Below are 25,545 nucleotides of genomic sequence, written 5' to 3' on the forward strand. Positions count from 1 at the left end.
TCCCGGGAGGACCTATGCTTTGCTAGTGGCTTGACCATTTTCTAGAGTCACACCAGGCAAGGTCCCTCCTGAAGCCTGACCTACTCCTTCCACCTCCATGCAGTCAAGCCCTCCTTTTTCCTAGCCACAATAGGATGAAAAAGAGTTAAAGGAGGAAGGGCATGGTGAGTGGAGCAACTCAGGAAGTGAGGGCTGGAAAAAGAGAGCAGACTTGCTTTGATAACTTGGGGAAACAGGATGTTGCAAGGAGGCCAAATGCCCACGCTGTTCCCATACCCCAAAGCAATGCTGTCCAGACTCTCGATCCCCCCTGAGGTTTGTCTTTATTTTTAACAAGTGCAAAAAATCCCTGAGGCAACACTGTACTGACAGATATAAATGACTCAGCTAGAGATAGACTGGCTCAGTAAGCCCCAAGACTAATTTTCTCTCTAGTTCCTCCCTTCCTCAGAGGTAATCTCATACCTTTGCAATAACAAGATAAAGACAAAATACATCTCTGGTCTGTCTGCAGGGCTGGGTCAAGAAAATACTATGCATCTCTCAATAGCATCGAAAACTACCTAGAGGCAGAAAATTCTGCTTTTAGTCCACCAAAACTCTAAGTAAGCACTTGTTACTTTAAGTAAGTTCTGAAAAGAACTGACCAAATCAGTGAACCAAATCAGTCTTGCAACTAGTAGTCTCTTAACCACCATAAAGATGATTGAAATATCACAATCCTTAGACTACATAAAGAGAGGCTACTTCCCAAAAGAGACTTCTCTTGAGTAAATACAGGAATTTTGCAAAAGCACAACTATTCAAAAGTTATTTAACAGTGGCACAAATAAAGAACATCATGGACTTTTGATTAGAAGTCTGGAGTACTAAACCTACCAAGGAATTAGGGTATCATGTTCCTAACAACACATTAGGTTTCCAAAAAAAATTAGGTTTCCATATCAGATTAAGATTCAAGAAAACACATATTCTTTTTTGTTTTTAAATGTCCTACAGTCCTAGTGCATTCAAAGTAATTCTCCTATTTGGTCATCTGCTAAAGATGCAACAAAATATCATTCTTGGAGTAAATGTAGTATTTTAGTTCTTTTCATATTTAAAGTTCCCACTGAACTGAAACATACTATTTGTCCCCTTGCGATTTAAGAGCGAGTCATTTCATTACTAAAAATCCAGTGGATTCAAGGCTTAGCTAGAACAGCTTCTATGGATTTCATTTTTCTCCGTATTTTCCACCAGAGAACCCCAATCTGCTTTACCGTCATTAAAATTAGCATCTTTGCAAGTTACTTGCTGATTTTGAAAGGGGTCAAATTTCTGTTGCTTAGCTTCAAAGATGCTATGCTCTGCAAAGAAACACACAAACATCTTTACGCATAACTTTGCCTTTCAATTAATACTGTCCTTGTAATATACTGCTTCGAGGGAGGCGTTCTCCCAATTTTGTGAGCAACTCAGATACTGGAAAAAGAAAATGAAGAGTAGAAAATACTATTGCTCAAAATATGAGGACAACTTTCTTAGCTAGCCTGTAACCAACCCAATACTGAAACAAGGACGGATTGCACTTAAATTGCACTTTTTATAGGTTTCTACAGTCACAGATGACTACAGATTTAGTGTAAAGCAAATATAGAACAGAAATGGCGTGAAAACTCATGCAAACTGTAAGGCCAAAACAGTAGGCATTTTGAGCAGTTCAACTTCTGAGCAATCTTTTTAGTAAACAAATCCATTGCATTTGTGCAAGCAACTTGCCCAAATTTCAGAGGCTTCTTGATTCATTAATCATGTCTGAGTGTTCAAGAGGTGACATGGGTTTACTGTAATCAGGAAGCTATACTAGGAGTCACATAGGAGAGGGAACCAGGAAAAAAAAAAAAAACAGAACAATGGTGACCCGAAAGACATGAAAGTACAGAGAAAAGAAAAACAGAGAATCAGTGGGCTCCTTCTGCATGTGGATGAAGACTCACCTCACAGAAAATTTCACAAATGCAGGCAGACCTACTGAACAAAATGGTATGCTAGTCTGACTGCACACCCTTTCCACCAAACTCTCCAGGCATCAAACTCATGCAATTTGCAAAGAACATGCTCTGGCTCCTATTTTTTTTTCTCCTTCAGTGTTTCCTGTTCACACTTTCTACTGCTTTTGTGAAGCCAAAACCTCTGATCAAGTACTAGATTAAGAGAACACACATTAGAAAAGCATTCTTTATTCCTACAATTGAACAAAGCTGACATTTCACATACATTCATAATACCGATCAGCTAAAAGGTTTTACAGGGCAGATATGCTCTCCCCCGGCTATCCATATCCTTAATGGGTTCTTTACTAAATCTATAAGTCAGGACAGGATGGATTGCAGATATTTAAACAGCAAAATTAATTAACGAAATGCAACTACTTCCTTTGAAGCTTTAGAAGACAGTAACAATTTCCATTTATCTATTTTTGCGTGTGAATTGGAAACATTTGTGAAGCTCAGCATTCTTCTGTCATGGAAATTAAGAAACAGTATTTTCAAACACAAATCATCAGAAATCCTGGATACAAGTAAAGGCCGCTAGCTTCACCATTGTGTTTTGGCAGATCCCCTGGATTAGATGGCAGATGACTAGTCATCTCTAACTGCTATTGTTTTTGGAAAGGTTTTTTACATTCTCAGATAAATTTCTCTGAATAAAGAGCATGTTTACCACATCTCCAATTGCATTTTCATTTAGGGAGGAGATTTCTAGATTTATCAGCAGTAGTAAACTTTCATGACTCACACACGCATTTTGCACCTCTTGTTGCCGCCACTGTTGCAAGAAACAAGCCAAATTCTCCCATCTCCTCCCTCTTGTGCAAACTGACAGGCTCCAAACTTTTGAACTACCGACAGCTTTATACTCTCCAAGGAGTTCAGAAATGTGTAGCTGAGACCTGTGTTTGGCCCCACCACTGAAACTTGGTAAGGAGTTACGTAGCTAAGGCATGAAGTTCACAAGCCAAGAAAGGCTTTGCAAAGGAGTTGCTTCTGCTCCACCGAAGTGCATAGATTCTAGTCGGCCGAACTCGTTTTTCAGGGAGGGTGTCATTTCTGTGAGGGTTAGAAACAGATCTGTATCAAAAAGTGTTCCCCATGCACCAAGACCAGAACTTAAAGCAAATCCTAAAGAGAGTAAAAAGTAAAAAGGGAAATAAAAAGATGTCTGTAAATTCAGATGTTAAAATATTATGGGCCAGCCCTGTAAGTCTGATTATAAACATAAAAGCCCACATAGTGAACATGAAATGCTGCATTTTTCCACCTTGCTTAATTCACTGTTCAGTCTGCCTGCCAGAGAGTTTGGGTCGTAAAACATGCTGTCAAAAGAGAAGTGAAACTCTCTTTTCACAGTTATTCTGTAGCTACATGCCTTGCCTTTCATCTCATGACAATGCCAGTAATATTCCAAGATCTTGCTCAGCATGGGAAGTTCTTCCTTTAGATAATAAAAATAAAGGAAGATGTTTATTCAGCAAGAAACAGAGACCCAATACTCTGCAGTGTGCTTTAAAAGACAAAAGAAAGGGTAGTCTCAACCATCCCTCCCAGAGAATCCCACATCCAAAGGAAATGGGAGGACTCCTCAGTGATGAGATGCTCTTGGTTCCTCCCCTGTGAAGTTTGAGGGAGCACAAATGGCTGTTTGGTAGCTCTGGAGAAACTAGGCTGCAGGGCCAGTAGAAAGAGCATGGAAGAGCAAGAACAACTACAGAAATAAATGTATAGAAGAAGCATGACAGATTTGAAGCTTACTACAAAAGAAAAGAAAAACAAAAACAAAATCCCAACCCTCCCCACATTCTCACAGGGGCATCAGGTACAATTACACAGCCGGGTGCTCTGCCGGTGACACTCTCGCCATTCCGGTGGCATCCATCCCACAGCATCTCTGAACAAAAGGGATGTTTGTAGCTCGCACTGGCCACTTCGTATACTGCAGCTGGTGGCTAGGGGCAGGATGAGAAGGCATGGAGGGAGAGGAGAGAAAGAAGGTAATTTTACTTTATCGTGTGTTAAGATAAACGGTGATACAGTGCCACCATTCATCTACTCTACATGCAAAGCTCTCCCATAGGGTTTCTGACTATCTTCACTGTGTACTTTCTCATGGGCACTTAGCCTAACACTGTTTAGGGAATTTTAAAAGGTAACCTGAAGCCCAGAAACTCATGTAGCGGTAGCAATCTACATGCTTGCTTCTTTCATCATTTGCGGTGTTTTTACAGAAAACCTCAGAGAAAGGCCAAGTTCCTTGCTGAGGCCTGTTTCTGCAAAGGGCTCGTGCAGGTCAGTGGTCTCCCCGCTCCTGGTCCTGCCAGGACGCAGCCTTTCAAGCTCTTGAAAGTCCGCTCAGTTACTTTATCAATGCTAGAGTATTACCCAAATAAAGAAGCTTTTGTGCATATTTCTCACAAACTGTAATAAAGTAGCATGGAAAGGGATGTATGAGGCGTCACAGCCCATCTGTCTGCGCCATGATTTATCATACCTCCATCATTTTGGAGAGATGCCATCAAGGCTATTCTCATAAAAATGAGAGTGAGGAGTTTCCATAGCCTCCCTATTCTAGTGCTTTTTAGTCACTTCTATTAATTTAAACAATCAAAAAATGAGTTAGTAACTGTTTCAGACAGTTATTATTTTCTTTTCTCATACTTCCCCAAGATTTAGAAGTATTAAGTAAATTGATATTATGCTCAAATATATCAATCAAGGGGAAAGAAGAGAAAAATACCCAGACTAGAACAATATATTAGTAAGCAGAGAATGCTCTTACCCCAACGAAGGCAATGACTTATTACAAACCACGCTTTCAAATTACAGGCTGAAACTGGTTAGCACGAAGTTGTCATTTCTCTAGCAATATAAGCAAGTAACGAAGTTCCCCATGCAGCCTCTCAGTCCTATTCTTGAATCACTGTTTGCTGCCTCCTCAGTTGTGTTGATGACACTACATCAGGGAAGAAATTATAAAGGGGATCATAGGAACTGATCCAAGTTTTAGTAGTCCAATTAGATCCCATTCAGTAACTTGCATGAGAATAGTGCCACAAACTGCAGCTGCAGAGCAAGGGGGGCAGCAGTGGGCAATGGGACCAGAAGAGCAGTTCAGGTCGGGAACCTTTTTCATCCTGTTGATAAAACACATAAAAACACACTCCTCGTTTTCAGCTGGACGAACCAATTCACTGCCCAACTGCAAAAGCACCAGTACTCATGTAAGGGGCAATTGAGGACTGTACGGCCAGGTGCAGAGAGCAGTGCGATAGCCCCAGTTTAGAGCTTCCTGAACTCAATTTTTTGCTGGTTTAATTCCCTGAACCAGCCTCCTAGAAACTCAGATAAATGCCTGAGCTAGGCAAAGGAGAGACGGAAATGCACAGCTAGGGATGGAAGGAGGTCAGCACCACAGCAGCAACAATGTAAAAAAGTTTTAATTGTAATGGGACTACAACCCCATGCTCCTGATGTTCATTAGCTCACCCCAGATCAATACATTAAAGTCTCTAGGTCACGCAAAATTGAGTTTCTGCACTGCAGCATTGAATCTCCTGGAAGAGTAAGGGCAAGGACCTGGAAAGCAGCTGCGTGCACTAAGTAGTCAGGACTCAAGTCCTTAATAAGAAAACACCAAGTCATCCTGTGGGCATGAGGCAGTCAGTGCTGACCTAAGGTTCACTACCCCTTTGCACAACCACAGGAGTGATTCAAGCTCCCGAGTTCATTTCAGAGCTTTCAGCGCACTGCTTCTCTGTCTGTTTTTTCTTGCATCTTTGCAGGACTTCGCAATTTTCTAATTTAGCTAATGAAGATAGATCCTTACAATTCTGGGGATGGCTTCTGAATTTTTTGTTTTAAAAAGAGTATTTTTTCTAAGAAAGAGAGTTTTCAAACATTCAAATGCCTGCTAGTCTGAGCAGCATTGCAAAGTTAATGTGTCAGAAGAGCATGCAACAGAACAAAATATTGATAGAGGTGAAAAGAACTAATCAATGGAGTAGCCAAGAAACTGGAGGAAGGAGGCATAAACAACAGAAGTGAGAAGCAATAGGTTAAAAAAATCAAATCAGTTAATAAAAGGACAGGGATTGAATAAAGAGAGGAGTAGTATATTTTTAAAAAATCTTACATAAAAGAAATTCGAGAATTTGGAAAGGTTGCAGAGCTCAGAAAGCTAGGCAAAAAGCTATAGCTCTACAAAATGGGTAGGAAAGTCAATGGAATTAAATGGCCTCATGGCAGAGCAAATATGGAGTAGTCAGGTCTAGCACGAAACAAGTCATCCAGATCTGGCATCAATGAAAGCACTAGAAAAATCATCAGGAGTCTCACACTTAATGTGTGATCAACTGTACAGTGTAGACCAAATTTAGCATGCTCAAGAACTTGAAGGTTTTATGACATGTCTCTGCATGGCTAGTGAGAGCATGAACTAAGGGATTATCTACACAAGAACTCATTCAGGAATAAGACGTATTTATTCTCCAAACGAGATGTACGCAGGTAAAGCTGCCCCTCTTCAGATTCCCCTCCTGTCTTAATCCAAATCAGCATTTAAGCATACCCAAGTTTTAGTTCAATCTGTGCTTTGCTCCTGGGCACCATAAGACTGGGCTGTCCTTCATCTTGCCAGTTGGAGGTAGTGAGGGATGTCTAATTTTCTGACTCTTTTTCCTGCACTTCAGCTATAAGATCATTCTTCCTGTTATCAAATCGACCCAACCTTTGTTCAGGACAGGTACTTTAGCTTCTGAAAAATTCCCCACTCCCACACACAATCCAGGAGACAAGCCTGTATGAGAGATTTGTATCAATCCTTTATACAGCAACACATGGTTATGTAAAAGCTGGGACACGCAAGTACTGAGACAGAATACAAAGCAGGCAAGAAACACTTTTTAACTTGTAAGTGACACAATTAACACTGGAAATTCAAGACACTCATGTAAAAGTCTAGCACTTCCCAGAAAAGGGGTTTTTTTCAATAGCACGATTTTCAATGCTACAAGAAATCCTGGCCCTGCTCCATCACTGAGTGTTTGAAGTTGATTTCGCTGGGCCCAGATTTCATCCACTGCATGTTGACAACAAGACAAGCCCCAGCATGATGGCTGCAGTTTCACAAGGGCTTTGCACTGATCTTAAAGGCAAGCTGTCCCCCAAAACAGGCCTTATATGACTCAAGCTTCCCTGACCTTGCAGGTAGCCAGCTTGGGGACCTGATGCACCTGCATAGAAACGCAACAGATCCCCAATTTGTGGTGTAGCCCCAAGAGAGCTATTGCCACAGCCTGGGGTGGGGAGGCAGGAATGTGGCATCAAGGCCAGAAGGAGGGCAGGAAAGTCCCGCTGAACTCAGGCTGCAGTTTCACAATACGCTGGCTTCAGCGACAAAACCGTCTCCCCAGTTCCTCGTCCAGCCCCTCAGCACTTTGCTACCTTGTGCTTTAGTCCACATTTTGCCACCAGAACCATTTTCATATCTGCTCTGCAAACTCAGTCACAGTAAAAAGCACACATTAGGAACAACCTCTTTTTTGAAGCATTACTTTAGTCCAGGTCATTAAAAAAAAATCTGCTTCTGACATGGTACTGCATACGGTTAAATCAGCACAACCAGGGAGAGCTGCCCTGCACACAGGTGGGCTGGGGGACGAAGGCATTGACCTTCTCAGGCAAGCTTTGCTGCCATGGCCAACATACAATGCAATTACACACTAATATTCTCAAACAACCTACGTGCTTTTTAATATTAATTCCAGCTAAGATATGCAGCACTTCCTGCTCTTGGGACTGCATCCTGCTCTGAACAAATTCTATATTTCCCTTAAAACTCCTGGGAATGTCCTGGTCTGGAGAACCACGGAACTGAGCAAGAAGTGCGAAATAGAGAACTGTCCTCAGGCAGCAAAGACAAAGCTTGAAAAACATTATAAGTGTGGGATTTATCTCTGGTAAATTTAATCACCTAAAAGTCAGCTTTCACTGGGGAAACAGACCTAGTCTCCCTACCACCAGCAAGAAGGGAGAGAGTGGCATCTCTCTAGAGAACTATTTAGCTCATTTTTCTGTCTGTTGACCATAATGAAAGCAGGGATGCTTGGCCTAGCCTAAATGCCTAACACAAGAGGAATCCTCTCTTAAGGTCTGAAAATGCTCGGGAAAGGGGAAACAAAAATAAAATCACAAGTATCTTTCTCAGCTGTTTGCATTCTCTCAGAATTAGAAACTAAGATTTTGGGGGTGGCAGAAGTCACTGCACATGCAGTAAAAAAGCAGTATAAAGCAAGCAAAAGGAAGCATTCAAAAATACATGCAACTTCATTTTACAAAACGGAACGAGGAAAAGGGGGGAATGACTTCTCCTTTCAAGCAGAAGTCCAAACAAGTTAGATGATGTTCCTTTAAGAACGAGGACTGCACCCAATACTTCATCCCTCAAAACAAAGTCAAATTCATTTTTACAACTTGATGGAAGTCTAGGTTAAAATTTCATTTCGCATGGCATCTAGCTTTGCATCTTTGTTAAAACACATTCCCTGTTAGCATATCTCCCAATTATTCAAGAACTTCAAAAATATAGAAATGGCTCTTTTCTGCACTCTCTGAGTGCTAAAACAATGACATCCCCTTCACAGTTGCTTAAACAAAATTAAGCCCCAATTATAATTATGATAGTGCTTGATGGCAAATTTAAGGCTATCTAGAAATCTGGGCTGCAGTCTGGCTGCAGGATCCACAAGTGGGAACCCCTGCAGTTTCCAGCAAGATCTGAAACTACTGAGGAGACAGATTTCTCTGGCAGTTCTGGTATGAGAAAGTTATCAACAGGTCATTCTCCTTTCTGTCCCATGTGATATAATATATGACCGCAGGTCATGATAGCATCACAGTGACAATCCCATTTCACACGGTGAACGCGCTGCATTCCTGAGCTCCAAAGGGAAGAGCATTCCCACGACTCTGAATGTCAAGGTACCACGAGTGTATTTCCTTTCTGCTATTGCTTCTGCAACATGCAAATCCAAAAACTTGGCCAAGAAGTACTGCAAAGCTAACCATGCCCAAAAGATTTGAGTCTCTCTTGGTTTTCTTTGCTGAAGTCCAGCTCACAGCACAACTACACCCAAGTAGAAAAGGATCAGCCTCCGAAAAGTGAATAAGAGGAAAATGAAAAGAACAGACTTTGGATCCAGCACAAAGTTTCTTAAGCATTCAATTTCTAATCAGTGTTCCTAGACATTAATAATTCTGTCTCTCCTGGCAGCCAGCCACTGGGCCTACCTCTCATATATGATTACCATCACTGTTGATACAAATAAAACGACACAGAACATTTGGAGGTGGCGGGCACATTTAGCGTAGGCTCTAGCTTCACGACTGTCCATGCCACAAGCCAGGCTTCTTTTCATTAATTGGGGTGAAAGGGGCTGTAGCACAATCAGAAAACACTGAAATCAGACAACACTACCCACATAGTGGGCAGGGTGCAAAAAGCATTGGCCCTGGTAATGGAAACATTCCACGCTTTGCTACAGATAATTTAAGCTCAATTAACCTCACCACCTTACAACATGCCAAGCTGAGCTGTGAGGATATACAGCGCCAGGAAGGAGTCCAGCAATCCCACCCGATGCATAGACATTCAACAATGCTCCTACTAGCAACGATTTTTAAGTGTCTTACTCCTCCTCTTGTCACGGGTAATTCAGATATAGCAGAATTCAGAGGTGACCAAAGCATGAGTCGTACCAACAATACTGCCAAAACCACAACACATGCAGATAACTCAACTCTCTGTTGTTGAAGATAAGAGGTATTGCAAACTAAACTCTGTTGAGCACAAATTGTGAACAGCTCCTGGGCTCTCAGGAAGCAACTTAAGTTGAACAGAGTTTATTTAGCACTAGCAAAAACACCAAGCACTTCAATATTGTAAAGCATCATACAAACAGAAAGGGCAGAATTGGACCCTTCAAATCAATTCCAGGTCTAGTACTAATTTTCATGAGGGCACAACTAGTATCTCCGTCTGAAGTAACAATTATCATTTTTTGCCATTGCTAACTTGCTCCTATAAGGTATTCCTACCAAACACTTGAAAACTAAATTTCCGAAAAAAAGAAACAAAAGCAGCTTTGCAAAGTAACACAGCGCCTCTGTGTCACTCAGCACTCCTGATCAACAGCCTCAACAGAAATGCAAGAGCTCCATTTCAAAGGAGCGATTCTGAGCCTCTACATGGAGAAGAAAATCGTTGCAAGGGAAGTTCCTTGTGAAGCCTTGTGACACAGCTGAAATACTTTATGGCCTAGGTTAAACTTTGGCTAATAAAGATTTGAACTGTTTAACTGCCTGGTAGACAGTTCACTCAGCAGCATTTTAACACGGACATAGAAGAGGCACTTGTATCCCGCTCGATGACAGACAAGCCACAAACAGGCTGTTGCTCTGGGTCAGACCCCATTTTGCTCATTCCCTCTGGAAGAAGAGCGACATTTGTGCTCAGGACACAAAGCCCAAACTGTCTCAGAGTTGGACACCATCCTTCTCACTGGCTCTGAACACTGATTTTAAGAGTTTTTTAAAGTTTAAGGGGGAAGGGTAAAAATGTAGCTAATGTCACATGCCCCCAAAGATTGTTAAGATCAAACATAATTATTTTTAAATGCTGCACTTTGAGAATACTTATATCAAGTGCTCATGGAAATCTCAAATGCATAAATTAGAGTTTAATTTGTATATTCAACATTACTATTCTTTAAAAAGAAGTTAGTCATGCCTACATTTTTTCCGGTGGAAAAAACTGTCTTCTGCAAAATGGTACTTTTCTCTTTGGCAATTGCTACCGTTTGCGTGTTTGTTTTGGTGCGGCATGGGTTGAGAGGGAGGAACAATAATGAAACATTAAGACTTTTCGTTCTCACTTTGATTTGTGAYAGGTTCAATAGCAAGCAGTTTTATATATAGCTTAATCAGCACTCATTTGCCCACAGTACAGGAAAAACAACGACATGGGTCCTTGTCTTGTGGAGCCTTACCCAAATGAGTAATTCATAATTAGCTTCAACGAAATCTATTAAGATACTTAATGTCTACAAAGGTCATCTGAATGTGGGTAGTTGCAGGATCAGGGCACAGAGAGAGAAATAAACTTCAGTCACAGTACAACTGCTATGGAGAATACCATATTTTGGCTGCCCTTGTTCCTTGTCCACTCCTTTTCAGCCCAGAAAGTGAAATATTTTCATATAGTGTTCTTACTCACTATTTATTTAAAGACTTTGAAGAGACAGCGTGATGTACTTTGACTTTGCAAGTGCTCTCAGGGAGTACCTGTGAGCAAGAGCTGCTGATCCCAGAGCAGCTGGGGAGGGGCAGGAGCGAGGCCAGTGGGCAGGAGGAGCACGGGAGACCGCCAGCCTCACCAAGCCCCTCATCCCCAGCCCTGCAGTGGTCCTGCTGCCACCTCACCGGCTCAGCAGTGCCGCACTGGGATGCTGGCAAATGTCCACCCAGGAGCAGGCAGAGGCTGAAAGGGCCTCTCTTCTGGAGCCCTGAGGCCTTGCTTTGCTGCTGTGACTCACACAAATATTCAGTGGGACGATTCAGAGGGCTGCATCATTGGGCCAGGCATCAGACGTGACCCCCCCAAACAGCCCGAGGCCTGGGGGCCGTGCAACTGAAGCACTGTGCCTTTTGTATCAGACACCCCTCATTTTTTCTCCTACCTTTTATTAAAAAAAAAAATATTCAGAAAATGTACCATTGCAGGTCTGCCTCTCACTTGACTTTTCTGAATCAGCTATTATGCTTTAACCAGGTACTCGTCATTAATACTGTAAGAGCTTTCTTTGAAACACTATTCCGAAGGTATGATTACAGGTTTGAAATTAGGGGTTAGTTTCAACTCCCTATATTTTCTAATGCTGCCTATATTTAAAAGAAAAAAAAAAAAGGTAATTGGATTGCATTCCAAGCCTGGAGACTCAGGGCTCCTGAGCTAACCAGAAATCTCCAAACACATCAGACTAGAAATACAGCACAGTTGTAGCTTCCGTACTGTCTGTCATGATACCAATTCTGTCACCTTTCAATCACTTTTAAACTTTGGTTGCAGCTTTGCACATCTTGAAAGATAAAGAAATACATGAGGTTTGGCTTTTAGCCAGAAGGCCATGGACAGCTGGTAGAGCTTGCCTGGACACATCATTCATCCCCAGCAAGGCTCTGTCACCGTACTGATCCACAGAGCATCCAGCTGGGATAAAGGCAGAAGGCTAACACTTTGTGCAGTTACTTGTTCAGCTACAACTGCAAATTTTCTTGCATAATCAGTCTGATAAACAGCCAACTTTTTTCTGATGTTGCCTTGCATCCTAAAGTTGGAAACTAGAAAGGAGGTGAGCAGTATGCAGAATGATCTGGGGAGAGAAGAGTGTCTGTTGTGGGGTGGGAGAAGACACATGGAGATTTTGGGGTTGGTGCACTCTGTAAATCCAGAAGATCTCCAGTTACTGTCCCAGTCTTGCATTACACACTGCAACAGCAGTAAGTCAGGGCTGAGCAGCAAACTGGATTTTTTTTTCCTGGAGAACTATCCACCATATTGAAAATACTAAAGAAAGGGCAGGTGGGCCCTTACGATTTCTCCTGCTCAACGGGAAACAGATGAAATTTCTGCTGGGTGCAGATTTTTGGAGAAAAACGTAACTCTCTATAAATCAACCCTCACCTGAAACCACACTTTTGTTGTGTCAGGAAACAATGATTGTTTCCTGCTCCCCATTAGATATTATTTTTAAAGTGCCTCTGCTGTTCCAGAGTGCAGAGCCAGCTCAGAAAAGGAAAGAAAATACGAAACATCCTTTGGAAAGCTGTTGATACAGTATCTCCTGTCATCCTGGAATTCAGAAAAACCTTAGATTTTGCAAACAAAGGGGCTCTGAAGAAGTAACATTTGGACACATATCTAAATAAAGACTCTGACTTTTCAGAGGTTTTCCCATCATTAACATTCCCGGCTTTCAGGATCTGAATCCAAATCAGAACATTTTGCTTTTTAAGGATCCAAAGCTCAGCCTCAGATTTGACTGTGCTGAATTATTCAACCTTTATGATTTGCACTGAACAGTAGATTAAGAAATAACGGCTGTTTAATCAATGATTTTTGTACAAGTGACTGAACTCAGAGACTGACCTGCTGCCATGTCTCTTTTACAGTGCTTTCGTTCATTAGGTTTTGGGGATTGGGAAGGGAGAAAGGGCAAACTGAAGAGGTTGTGGGGAGGTGGAGTATGGAGTGAGGTTTACTAAGCAAAGTAAAGCAGCGTGTTTACACATGCTCAACTAAATATTTGCGAGCAGGTCTCGTTAGCCATGTAGGAAGCCGGCAAAGTGAGTCAATGCCCAGGAAGGACTGAAGATCTGTCCATATTATTTTACTGGAGAATTAGTGCAATAGGTATCTGAGACAGGATAAAGTTGTATCAAGATCAAGTCAAGACAGACTCCATCTATTTCTATTTTCGCAGAACAATTAACTTAATCTACATAGCACTGACAACAAGCAAATTCTGTCCTGGGCATGAGCAAATACACATATGACACTTTAGAGATAGTTAAAAAGTGCTACCTGCATGCAGGGTTCACAGTGTTCGCTGTATGTGTGCACCCACTGAAACCTTGTTATATGGCTGATAGACAAATAGCTGTGCCTGCCTTTGGGCAGTGAACAGGAGAGGAGCAAAGAGAAAGAAAAACAAAACACACACAAAAAAATCTCTTATTCCCCCTCAGAAATCATCTGTGATCCTTTGTAGTTCCATGAGCACTTCTTGATTCATTCCCATATATAGAGCTCCACGTGCAAGTCTAACAGAGCAGAAGTTAGAAAGATGGCATGTCTGCAGGCAAAGTCTAATTTAATTTACAGCTGCACTAAGCAGATACTATTAAAGTTGCACCTAGAAGAGCTATTTTAGGCAAGTTTTAGAGGCTAAGAAAGTTTCTTTCTCATTTCCCTCTGTCTTCAAAGTTTTACTGTAAGTTTCACAGAAATAAAGAAGCATACCTCTATCACTATGAGTAACTGAAAAGATCAAACACAAACACCTTACAGGAACTCCTGTAATAAATCACTTGTGACTTCTCCACTTAGAAGCATATCTGTCTTGGCTCATAACAAATACACATCCTTCTCCACTTTACACAATGCGTGCATTGACACAAAAGGAACAGAACAAAGTGATTAAGAAGAACAGCATGTCTAAAGTTTCTAAAGAACAGCATAAATACATTTTTTTATACAAATGAATCACACATTTTAACAAGATTGGAAAAAACTACTGCACTGAGCTGGTCAAAACTTTTTGGCCAAGAAAATTTCCTCTTGTTAAATATGACATGATTGCAAAGATTTTCCATGAGAAGAATACACCTCGGATAATTCTCTGCTATTCTACTTCAAAAATTCTAATGAAAAAAAATTTTTAATATAATTTCAAATCAACCTTTTGAAAGCAAATTGCTTTCTTATTTAAACCTGAAATGTCATTTCAAATTAAAACATCATAAAGATTCCACAGAAGCCAGTGTGTTTTCAAGTCAACCCTTCCTTTCCTCCCTCAAAAAACAAAAGATATTTGTCCATCAATACCTTTTCTTAAGAGGGAAAACCTTGAAAATCTTCTAAGGTGTTAAAATTATTTATGCACACAGACAGAAAGCTCTGGCAGTACCTGAATGAAAACTCAGACATATAATACTAACATTTCTTAAGGTATGTTCAGCAGAAAAGTTCGATATATATAAAATAAAATCAACATAGAATGGTCCTAGCATAGCAGTTCTTTCACAGGCACACCCCAGAATTGATTTATTTTTATTGGGTTAAATTTAAAATATGTACCTAGACTCAGTATTTATTTCTTCAAGGCTTTGCAGACAAAGTGCTGCTGTTTTGATAGTCTATCCCACATGTTTATTAAAATAGATATAACTCAGTGAAAGGAAAACATAAAACTGGCAGAGGACCATTTTTAGTTTCAGGAATATTTTACAAGCCATCTTCTGGAACTTCATATGTCTTTCCTTAATGGAGCCTTTCAAGGCTGATTTTAATGTGTTAAGTGGAAATTCCACTAGTTTGTCACTGCAATGTTTTCTTTAAGACCTGTCCTCATACATCATACAGGTACGGTTTATTTATACAGACAGCCATTCATTGAATGGACTAGGAATGTCTTAAAACTAGTTGCTTTCACTTGCATTCTTCCGGAATTAAAACGCTGTTTTCTTTCAACGCCTGTTTGGCTGGACACTTCTGCAGGGTTTCACAAACATAAAGAAGACAGAAGTTGCTAGCAGTTTCCTTTACTTTTTTTAAGGCAGGAATACAGATTTCCTCCCCAAAGCTAGGCAAGAGGCTGTGTCTATAAATGCCTCAGCATCAGACAGCAAACCAACTGCTACAGCTGCAAAGAAGAGGACAGCAAAAGCCAACCAAGCAAGAGAGGCTTCAAAGGGATTAGCTGTAGCATCTGTAGCACCTCGAGATTCGTCCGCAGGTTTAAATGTTGCTTGTATCTCTCCCCAACAGCATGCTCAGGACTTCCTCAGCTGTTTGAGGAATTTGAGCTATGTTAATACTTTGACAGGCCATTTACCTGAGCAGTATCTAAATTCTGCTGCTTGAGCTAGACAGGTTTAATTTAGGCAAACCATGGTAGTAACACCTGGAGCTCTACACCAAGAGCCTGTGGTCACCACCCAATTCACTCCAGCTTTAAGCTGGTTCCCTTTTTCTTGCCCAATGCATATCTTTCTGACTGTACTCGACCAGCTGTGTACTCCTGCTCTTCACCCTGGAAGAGGCTTTCCAATGGCACAATATGTAAAGCCTCCCTGTGCAGCACTGAGCGAGGACAGCCCACCATGCTGCCTTTACAGCGGCGAGTGACTTGTCCCTCAATATGCATTGAATCAGCCCTTCCAGATCCGACAAAGCCCCAGCAGCCTAAAGTCAGTGCAACCATGCTGCCTCAGCAGAGCAACGACATTTGAAGGTCCAGCCCAAAATGAGGAATGTCCACTGACCGGGCTGTTCATTACAGAAATATGTACATAAACACCTTTTAAAGTGTTTGCCTCTGTGAGCAGGTATGTATTTATACTATAAGTAATCCTACAAGAACCCTTCTGGTTCTCTGGAGACACCTCTCCATCCCAGACATGCATCGCTGACGGAGGTCATGTACTAGCAGAGTCAGCCACTGCACAGGACAGTAAAATGAGGCAAAAGCAGCAGACAGTTACCAACAATAATGTATTCTTTGGAAAGCACCAGTAATTTGGAAGGTTTTTTTCCTTTTTTTTCTATCCAGAGCATCTCCAACAAGCTGTAAAGATGTTGCGGGGGGAGGGGGGTGGTAAAACAAACCCAAAGAACTTAAGCAGCAAGTATTGAAGGCAAATCCTGCTCATCTCATTCCTGGAAAATACTCCTGGAAGTCCAACAATTAAATCTCTCCTTTGGCTTCAAGTCAGGGAAAGAAGGCTCCCAGTGGCTTTCGCCCTGCAAGAGTAAGACCAACAGGAAGCTGCCTACTACAAGAGAAATCACTTCTACCACTACCTCCCTGCCAGCCCCAGTAAAGACTCAGTCCCTGCTTCCAGGTTGTTTTGCAATGACTAATCCTGAACTCTGGGATCTAACAGAGAAACTCTCGCTGTTTGAGTTACAATTATTACTATTAGCTTAAAGGAAACCTCATAAGCCACATACTGGTAACATTAAACCTCTCCAGCATCTTCACCTTCCCACACCACCAAAAAAAGCACAGCTGTCTCTTGCTCCTCTTGCAAAATCAGAGCCAATGATCGTTAAAACACACGTGTTAGCATAATAAATCATCTTGGAAACAGCTATTATTGAAATAACTGTCTTTAGACAACAGTTGGGATATGTTATTTCCATGGCATAACTTTCAATAGTCTCTCACAACTATTTGGTTATGTTAAAAGTCAGAATTGTTATTATGCCATCAGAATACGCCTATGGCAAATGAAATGTAAAGCTTAACTAATGGCCATATTTCCCTGAAAGGGCACATGAGGTTGATAAACAGTCACATGAGGTCGTATTATCTGTTGGAGCAAGCCAGTCATGCTGTGCCTCCTTTGCCAGAAGAAAATTTATATCCTGACTGTGTTCTCTTAAAAAAAAGGAGAGTTTTTTATATTTATTTTTATATTAAGACATGTCTCTGACTTTCAGAAAAAGGATCCTGTTTCTCAGATACTTTATGCAGTAACAGGAACTTATGCTAATTCATGCCATTAAACTGAACAGAACCTGTTCACACACACACACACAAGATACTCACCTGTGTGCTTACCAGAACAGACTCACTCCTTAGATTCATGTCTAAAGATTTCAGCTGAAACGTCCCTGAACAGCGAGGAAATAAACCTAACCGAAGCCTTATTTTGGATGACTTTTAAAGCTGTGCCAACAAGCATGACTTCCAACAGCTCAGCAAAAAGCTGCATAACATTTTAAGAAGGAGTGTGCTGTATGTTAATCATTTCTAATCAGAGACAGTTTCTCCACATCTACTGTTCTGGCTCATTTCCTTACAATTAAGAGCTCCATTTTACTCAATTGCTAGAATACAGATGTGCTACTTTGGCACTGACCTGCTGTACTGTACCCTTAGTATATACACAGTGAGAGCCATAACCACTTCAGTAGTTCAGATTCTAGACAGAAAGAACTAAAGCCAAACCATAATAAACGTGCACAACGGCAGCAGTCAGAAATTCAAGCCTGCCAAAGAGCTATTCAGGAATTATGACCCTTGATTTAATTTACATGAAGGAACGAGTCTAACCCAACAGCAATCCAGTACCTTGCAGTGAAGCAATCTGATAGTCGATTCGCAGTTGATGCACGCTTACTGAGAGAACGGGCGGCTCGAGCTCACGGCAGAACGTGAGATGCAGAACGCCTCCCTGAAGGACATGTGTCCTCGCTCACTCACACAGACACTCAGAGAAGACAGGAGAGTTAAAGCCATGCTTCCTGTTTTCACCTTTATCAGACTATATGTAAAATACTTTCACAGAGAAGATGACAGTCTTTGTACACAAGTTTGATAACTTCTGTTCTGGAGAGAAGTATGTTTTGACAGCTGAGCAGAAGGTGATTGACTCTATCCTGTCTTTCCCAACTGCTCATTTGAGTTAGCTAAATAAGTTTCATGTCCTACTTCATTACTCAGTGCTCGAAGAATCTGCAAGGTGTTGGATGCTGTAATTTCAATGAACCCCCTTCCTTCCAAAAGTGGAAGGCACAGAATGCAGTGGATATATTGGCCATCTGTTAAAGCATGGAGACAGAGACACACAGAGGGGATTTCTTAGTCCTGCTGCAAAATAGCAGCTGTCTATTTAAGACCATGAAGGAGGCTTATAACCCACCTTCCAACATACAGCATGAGCGACAAGTACCACTCAGCACATTCTCACTTCTACATACCTTGTAATTTCTCACAAACTTATCCAGCCAGAATCAGTCATGCATCACCTCAAAGGTTTTCCAATTTATTCACTGCAGCGAGGAACCTCAAGGCATATACTGAATGCTGCCAGTCCTCTGATGCTCCCTATCTCCACAGAGCGCTTTGTGCCACTGCTAAAACGGCCTATTTATTCCTACTATTCTGTCTTATTCTTAGCTGTTTTTCAATTTGACACAACACTTCATGCGTCTTTCCACGATGACTCTAAGTACAAACGCGCTAGCAAAGACCCTCAGCATAGATGCAGCATAGACAGCAGCATTCTTCTTTGCTTGGCATAGTTAACAGTTTGGAGAGGCGACATAACTGAATAAACAAAGCTCATGTCCGCTGGCCCAGCTACTTCATGCCAGCTAACTGGCACTGAGGTCCGTGGTGACCTCACTGCTGCTGTGGTGAGATCACGGAGGGGGGACACCAGACATGAATCTTGCTCACCTCAACCCACCAAATCAAGGCCAGCAAAAATTTTATGCAGGCTACACTCAAACCCTTTAGCAGCTTCTAATCCAATACATAGCTAAAAGACTTTTTGAATGTTCTAGTAAATCACAGCTACCATCCCTTCTTCACCACCTATTTTTCTGAGCTGCCTGAAGAATTATTACAGGCTTGAAAAGCCAGAGTCTCCTGTGCACTACTGGGACAGCTTTGTTCCCATCACATTTTGTTCATTTATGCATGCTATTGCTCCCTTGAACTACTGTTTATTCCAATTTCCTTTCTACTGAAGTAGCTGTACCAATCCTAACAAGTAGCCATGGCAACCTAATCTCAGAGAATAAAGTACAAAATAATCCTATAATCAGAAATCTATATTAGAAAAATGAAGTGGAAATAACATGTTCTTGAACACTAGAAGTAAGTGACCACTGGAACAGATTACAAATAGTTATGGTAAATTCTCCAACATTTATGAACTCTCAATGCACACAAATGAATTCTGTACTTAAGATCAAATTTAGAGATAGGTTACTACTAGGGGAAAGTCCATACCATGTGTTTTGAAGACAATGATATTAAGAAAGTAAAAAAATCCTTCCAAATCTATATCTGAAATGATCAAGCTATTGTGATCAGCACTTGTTATCATGCTAAAGAGCAAGCTATGTAAGTTTTCACAGCAAAGGAGCTTCAACTGGGCTGTTCCAAATCCAAACCGTGGTTTGAATAATGGAGACTCTGTTACCTCTCTTGGGATGGATGCATAGCGAGCATTTCCAATCCAACTCCAGTAGGAGGCAGGGACAGGAACGGGCCACTGCTGTTTGTGACCACCCGTGTGAAACCTAGATTCCCAGGGGTGTGGAACTGGCCTGCAGTGAAAAGGTACCTGCCATGGCAAAATTAAGATACAGATACTGTCTTGTTAACTATAGCAAAAGCTTTAGCCTTTTAAATTCATTCTGTCCAATGGTTTTAAAAATTCATCAAACATTTGCACCAAATTTTCAGTTTAAATTTTCCCAGTGGAATTACTGCTGGAATTTTAGAAGATGTTTTATTCTAGTTGTACTTAACATGTATGCAGACTATATATTTGCAATTGAAACCTAGATCCCTAGACATATTTAATCTTCTAAGCACCATTAAGGAACTGGAGCTAACTCTGAAGGAAAAACAAGATCCAAGGTGGGGGGTGAGAGAGGAACCCTGCACTTGATCCAAATCCAGGAATATTTTGCCTGCAATAGCCTTACTTTCTTTACAGTAACTGAGAAAGAGGACTCGTACCAGATTTATTGCAAAGAGGATGTACTGATTCTTATCTGTGAAAGGCGATACAGACTGTCTGGACTGTGAAATTAGTCTGTAATCTAATCTAATCAATGAATGATACATCAAGTGCTCCCACTCAAGCTTCCCCATCAGCTTCAGACAGCTGAAACGAAACTGAGATTCTCATAGACTTCTTTGAAACAGTCTTGCTGAGAATGAGCTTACCTTCTTCTCTACCTTTCAATTTCACTTTCAAACAGATGTGTGCAAAGGGCAGGCACACCGTCTATAAAGTATGATATAGCCCCTAAATAGAAAGAATTTCCCTAACTGCATTATTTGCTGGCACGAAAAAAAAAAAGTAGAGTGTTTTCTCCATACATTTAATGGAAGTGTAAGGAACAACTAGGCGCACAATCTGCCATCACTGAGATTTACAGCCCTGATAGTAGCAAGTAGTTAGGTCACGAAGGCACTTAAGTGTCCCGTGCCTCATGCCTCCTCACGCTTGCAAGGGACGCACATTCTTGGGTAAATAATGTATTGTGTTAACCTCCCCCAGGAATTTCCTCTTGTCAGTACGTTACTAAAAGAAACATGAAAACATAGATAAGAGAGAAAAATACAGCCAGCAAGTAGCCCCTGCCTATTTTGCACTATTTCAACACACTGATAATTCACACAGGTGGAATTCCTTTGCTTTATCCAAGGAAAATTTTAAAGGGGTAGGAAGGGGAGACTCCTTACAATTCTTACAGAAATATGGCTTGGAAATCAATACATACTACTACGTACGGCAGGCACCACGCTTATGCTGACATTGCTTTAATGCAGTAACGTTCAACTTGCAGCCTGCAGCCTCCTGACAGTCTGTGGGTTGCTCCCAAGAGGCCTGCAGAAGATGACTACAGCCTCTTGTCTGTAGGCTCAAATTTGCCACATAGGGGGTTGCTCCTCCGTGGAAAATTCCCAGAGTCTGCAAACACGGAGAGGGTGCGAGAGCCACTTCTCTAGGGAGCTCTACCTGCCACCTTGCCCTTGCGTCAGCTTAACTGGGAATCACTCAAAACAAGCAACGAAAAACTCTACCACCACTAAGACGACTCTCCTCCTCCTGCTGCTTACCTCCACCGTCACAACCAGAGGCTTCCCTGCGCTCATGTCACAAGTTAGCAACTCTAAAAAGAGATCCTACAGCCAGCTAAACAAACTGTTTTTTCTTCTCCACATCTAAATACAGCATCAGGCAGAGGGGTCCTGTCCAACATCAGCAGAGACTACTTCAAGTTTTCCCTTTTCCACAGAGGACACCAGTAAAGTACAACTTGCTTGGCCCAACACAGCGTGCAAGAGCATGCCAAGGGACCGCTCTCAGCAGGATGAGATAGAAACAAAAACCTTTTGTGTCCCGAGAGCCACTCAAATGCAATGTGCTTCAAACCGCACACGAGGGGCTGCTTGATTTTCCAAAGTGCTTATTTAAGAGGACCCAATTTAACAGAACCCTGGGGAAATTATATGTACAAGCCATAGCTGTCATGATAATTTTAGCTGCCTTCCCAGCCTGCAAACAATATGCAGTGTGTAAGGAGACTGCCTTGTCTCTCGTGGAAAGAAATCCTCCACACTTGTGAGTGCTGGTGAGAAGCTAAATCCACAGAACGTACCGAACATCTGAAAACACATCCGAGGCCGGTAATCCCTACATTACTACTAACACTGCCGCTGCTCACCGACTGCTTTGCTCTCCACACACTCGTGTCCTAGCTGTGGTGGAGCACTAACAGGAAATTAAAGGTGGAAGAGGTCCATCTCTCTCTTCTTCATGGCAGTATTTCTTATGGCTCACCTCCTTCCTCATCATCACCTCCTTCTCCGCTTGAACCCTCTGCCTCACAACTCCATCACCTGTTGCCTTAATTTCCTTCCATTTATCAAATCCTACCTGCTTGCAAGGCACCTGTCACCTTGGCCAACCCCGCAGATCAGTGAGAAGGAACTGATTTATATGACTTTAGCTTAACAGCTGGACTATACAAGTGAGACTAACATCCTTCAGGAATGGGAAATGAGAGGACAGAGCAGCCCAGAGCGGCTATTAGATTTGTTAGAGTAGGACCTCTCACATTAGGCTTTCCAGCTGTGCCACCCCATAACCACACAGCTATTGCGGTTATGCCACCTCTAACCCTTTTAGCAAATAACTTCCTTTTCTACCAGCTCAGAGGCAGCAATCAATACAGCAAAAGGAGCAAATGCTGAAATCAAGCATCACCCCATCCCTTCCCATCTTTGCAGACCTTCCCCTTCCTGGCATTTGCCTCCGGTGTCAGCCCTGCCTCCCACACGCAGTGCGGAGGAAGGGAGGGAGGGAGAGAGATTTTCTGCTCCTTTCCTCCCCATACAGGAATGCAGGAGAGACTACCATTTAGTGCTGAGTTGGTAAATGCCTCATTTCACTGAGCAAGCAATTTTAGGAAGGCCACTATATAACAGAAGGGCTCCAGCACTGTGATGTTGGGTGTGTTGAGCCACACTGCCCATATCTTCAGTGCTGATAACCTCTGTTCTGCACAACCTTAAGACCCTTCCCAGGAACACGCAACACCCAGAGTCCGCAGTCTCCCTGTCCCACCCGTTAAATACGCTCTAGTGCTCAGCACCTTTTCAATTGCATCAAACCAAATTAATCTTTTCTGGTCGCGAAGTCATAAGCAAGTCTCAGAATCTTCCTGAAAATGTAAATGTCACATTTTGACATTGGAAATACATACTGGCGCTGCCCTACTAATCGGAGAAAGTTCCTACAAATGAACTGTTCAGGGGTTTTCCCTTGCCCAACACAGCTGGCTCTTTTTAATACATAACTCTCTAAGAAGTCAGGAAATAGCAAAATTCCTATTGTCTGGAAGGAAAGGAAAACCAGTCTAATCACGAGGCCTGACACAAGGCTCTCCCTCCTACACTTTAAAGGAAAAAAAAAACTTTTTGATTTTCCTTCCTTTGGTAATAAAAAGACCATTTTAGACCGTTACTGAAGAAAGAGCTTCAAAGTGGGAAATTGAATCTCAGAGAATTGTTTTAAATGGCCTGTTTACACAAGCCATTCATGTAGAGAGATTCCCTGCTGAACTGAATAGCACCTCCTGGGGCAACACCGTGGACAGTTCTGATTTTGGTTACACTGCTAAAATAGCAAGAGAAAGCCAGGAAAAATACAGATTACAGTGTGAGAATATTTTAACTATACAGAAGGATGACTACTGAAATTGCTCTGGATTTACAAATTAACAATTCCAACTATTGTATTGCAGAAACAACCACTGAAGCACATCAGCCTACGCCTCCACAGAGCAAAGAAATCTGAGAAAACAGCTGCATGGGTAAAAGCAGCGGAGAGGAGGGTGCTAAGAGCCCATGCTGAAACTACTTGATCTTCGCTCCTACAGGGAACAAAACTGAGTCTTTTAAAAGACTCGGACAGCAGCAGTGTGTTCAGGTGGCATTACTGCATGCACTTCACAGAAGGAGAGAGTTTTGCAAGCAGTATATACATTACTGACTAGATCACAGCGAAGGTCAGCTTCTGTCTGGTCTGCACCCTAGGAAGCCCTTATGTTGTGTAAACAAACCAAAGAGAGAATTTAGATGAAATAGCCCCAATTCAGGCCTTGGAGAGAAGTTTACATTAAGACCTTGCAGGTATCTCCATAAGCGGTTTTGCTGAAGAAGAAACGCAGCTGGGTTATACGAGCTGCACAGGACCCCGGAGAACGGGGAGGCAACGGCCCACAGCACGCCAAGTCCCTCTGGGGCAACACCTCCTTGGCAGTTTTCACAGCAATGTGGACAACACCAAATAGTTTCTCAATATACACTACTGCAGACCTGGGCAAAACTGTCTCTCTTGCACTCGCTTTACTGCACAGAACTTATTCTCGAGCTTTTTGCCTAGCTTCATGCTGGAGTTGGTTGCTCACAGCTAATCTTCAAGTGTGTCTCAGTGACCTGCAGCAATGCTTCCCTTTGCTCCTCAGGATTAGAGCAAAAGATCCTCGGTGCCCCAGGAGACAAAAACACGCGGGACCCAAAGGGCTGCGGGACTGATCAGCCAGCAGCGCCTGGGGTCCGGGGCGAAGGCGGCTGGCACAGGGCAAGGCACKTAGCGCGCCCCACTGCCGGCCACCCCGCGGAAGTGAACTCCTGGGCAAAGATGCAATCGCTGTATCAAATACGCCAAGGGCGTTTTTGAAGCTGCTCATTCTCTGAGGTCTAGCAACCAAATTAATCCGTGCGAAAAGACGACGATTAAAAGCACGTGAACGCCTCTCCCCCCGCGAACTCGGTGTCCTGGGGAGCCTTGTGCTGGTGGTGACCGCTCCGGGCCCCGGCACCTCTGCTTGGGGGGCACCGTCCCTCCGCGCCTCCTCCGCGTACAGCAGCGTGTGCTCCGCGATCGCTTCCTCCAGCGACTTCTCGCAAAACTCCCCCTTGTCGCCCTGCAGCAGCGAGACGAAATGCTCCGCTCTGCAGGGATGTGGCGCGGTCGCAGCGCGGAGCCGACCCGGCGGGGAGCCGCGGCCCCGCACGGACGGGGCGGCCCGGGGCGTCCTGCGGCCCCGCACGGACGGGACGCACCGCCCGCCGGCTTGAGGACGACAGCTAACGCCCGGCTGCCCGGCGGGGCGGGGAGCTCCCCTAAACGAGGGGCTAAACGCTGAACACGCGTCGTCGGGGATCCCCGCGCAGCTTGGGATCGGGGTGGCGGCGGGGGGGGGATAAACTCCCGTCGCGGRAACGACAGCCGGCGAAGAAGCGGCCCCGCGCCGGGCGGCATCTCTGCACACCCCCCCACACCCCGTCCCCGCGCGGCAGCTGCCCCGAAAGCCTCCCCCCGGGGGGGCGGGAGGGCGGCCCGGCCCCTACCTTCCAGCAGCACCTCCTTGCCGGCCCGCTTGAGCGCCTGCACCGCCTCGTCGTGGGTGGCATCGCGCAGGTCGGTGCCGTTGACGGCCAGGATGGCATCGCCCACGTAGAGGGCCTGGGTCTGGTCGGCCGCCAGCCCCTTGAAGATCTTGCTGATGAGGATGGGCATCTTGTTCTCCTTGCCCCCCTTGATGCTGATGCCCAGCCCGCCCAGCTCCTGCTTCAGCACCTTCACGCACCGCTTCTTGTTGGAGACGGCCTCGGGCACCTGCTCG

At 43.2% G+C, this 25,545-nt stretch overlaps 1 protein-coding gene across 1 annotated transcript in view; it reads right to left on the reverse strand.

The window, feature by feature from the left end:
• Nucleotides 1–25,539, reverse strand: part of SNTB1 (syntrophin beta 1) — a 118,649-nt gene extending 93,110 nt beyond the window's left edge. The window contains exon 1 of the mRNA XM_026055680.1: nt 25,271–25,539. Coding sequence (XP_025911465.1) covers nt 25,271–25,439 — 169 coding nt within the window. The 5' untranslated portion in view covers nt 25,440–25,539. The remainder of the gene's footprint in view (nt 1–25,270) is intronic.
• Nucleotides 25,540–25,545: the final 6 nt, after the last annotated feature.

Source organism: Apteryx rowi, unplaced genomic scaffold, assembly GCF_003343035.1.
Source record: "Apteryx rowi isolate R43461 unplaced genomic scaffold, aptRow1 scaffold_125, whole genome shotgun sequence".
NCBI classification, from domain to species: domain Eukaryota; kingdom Metazoa; phylum Chordata; class Aves; order Apterygiformes; family Apterygidae; genus Apteryx; species Apteryx rowi.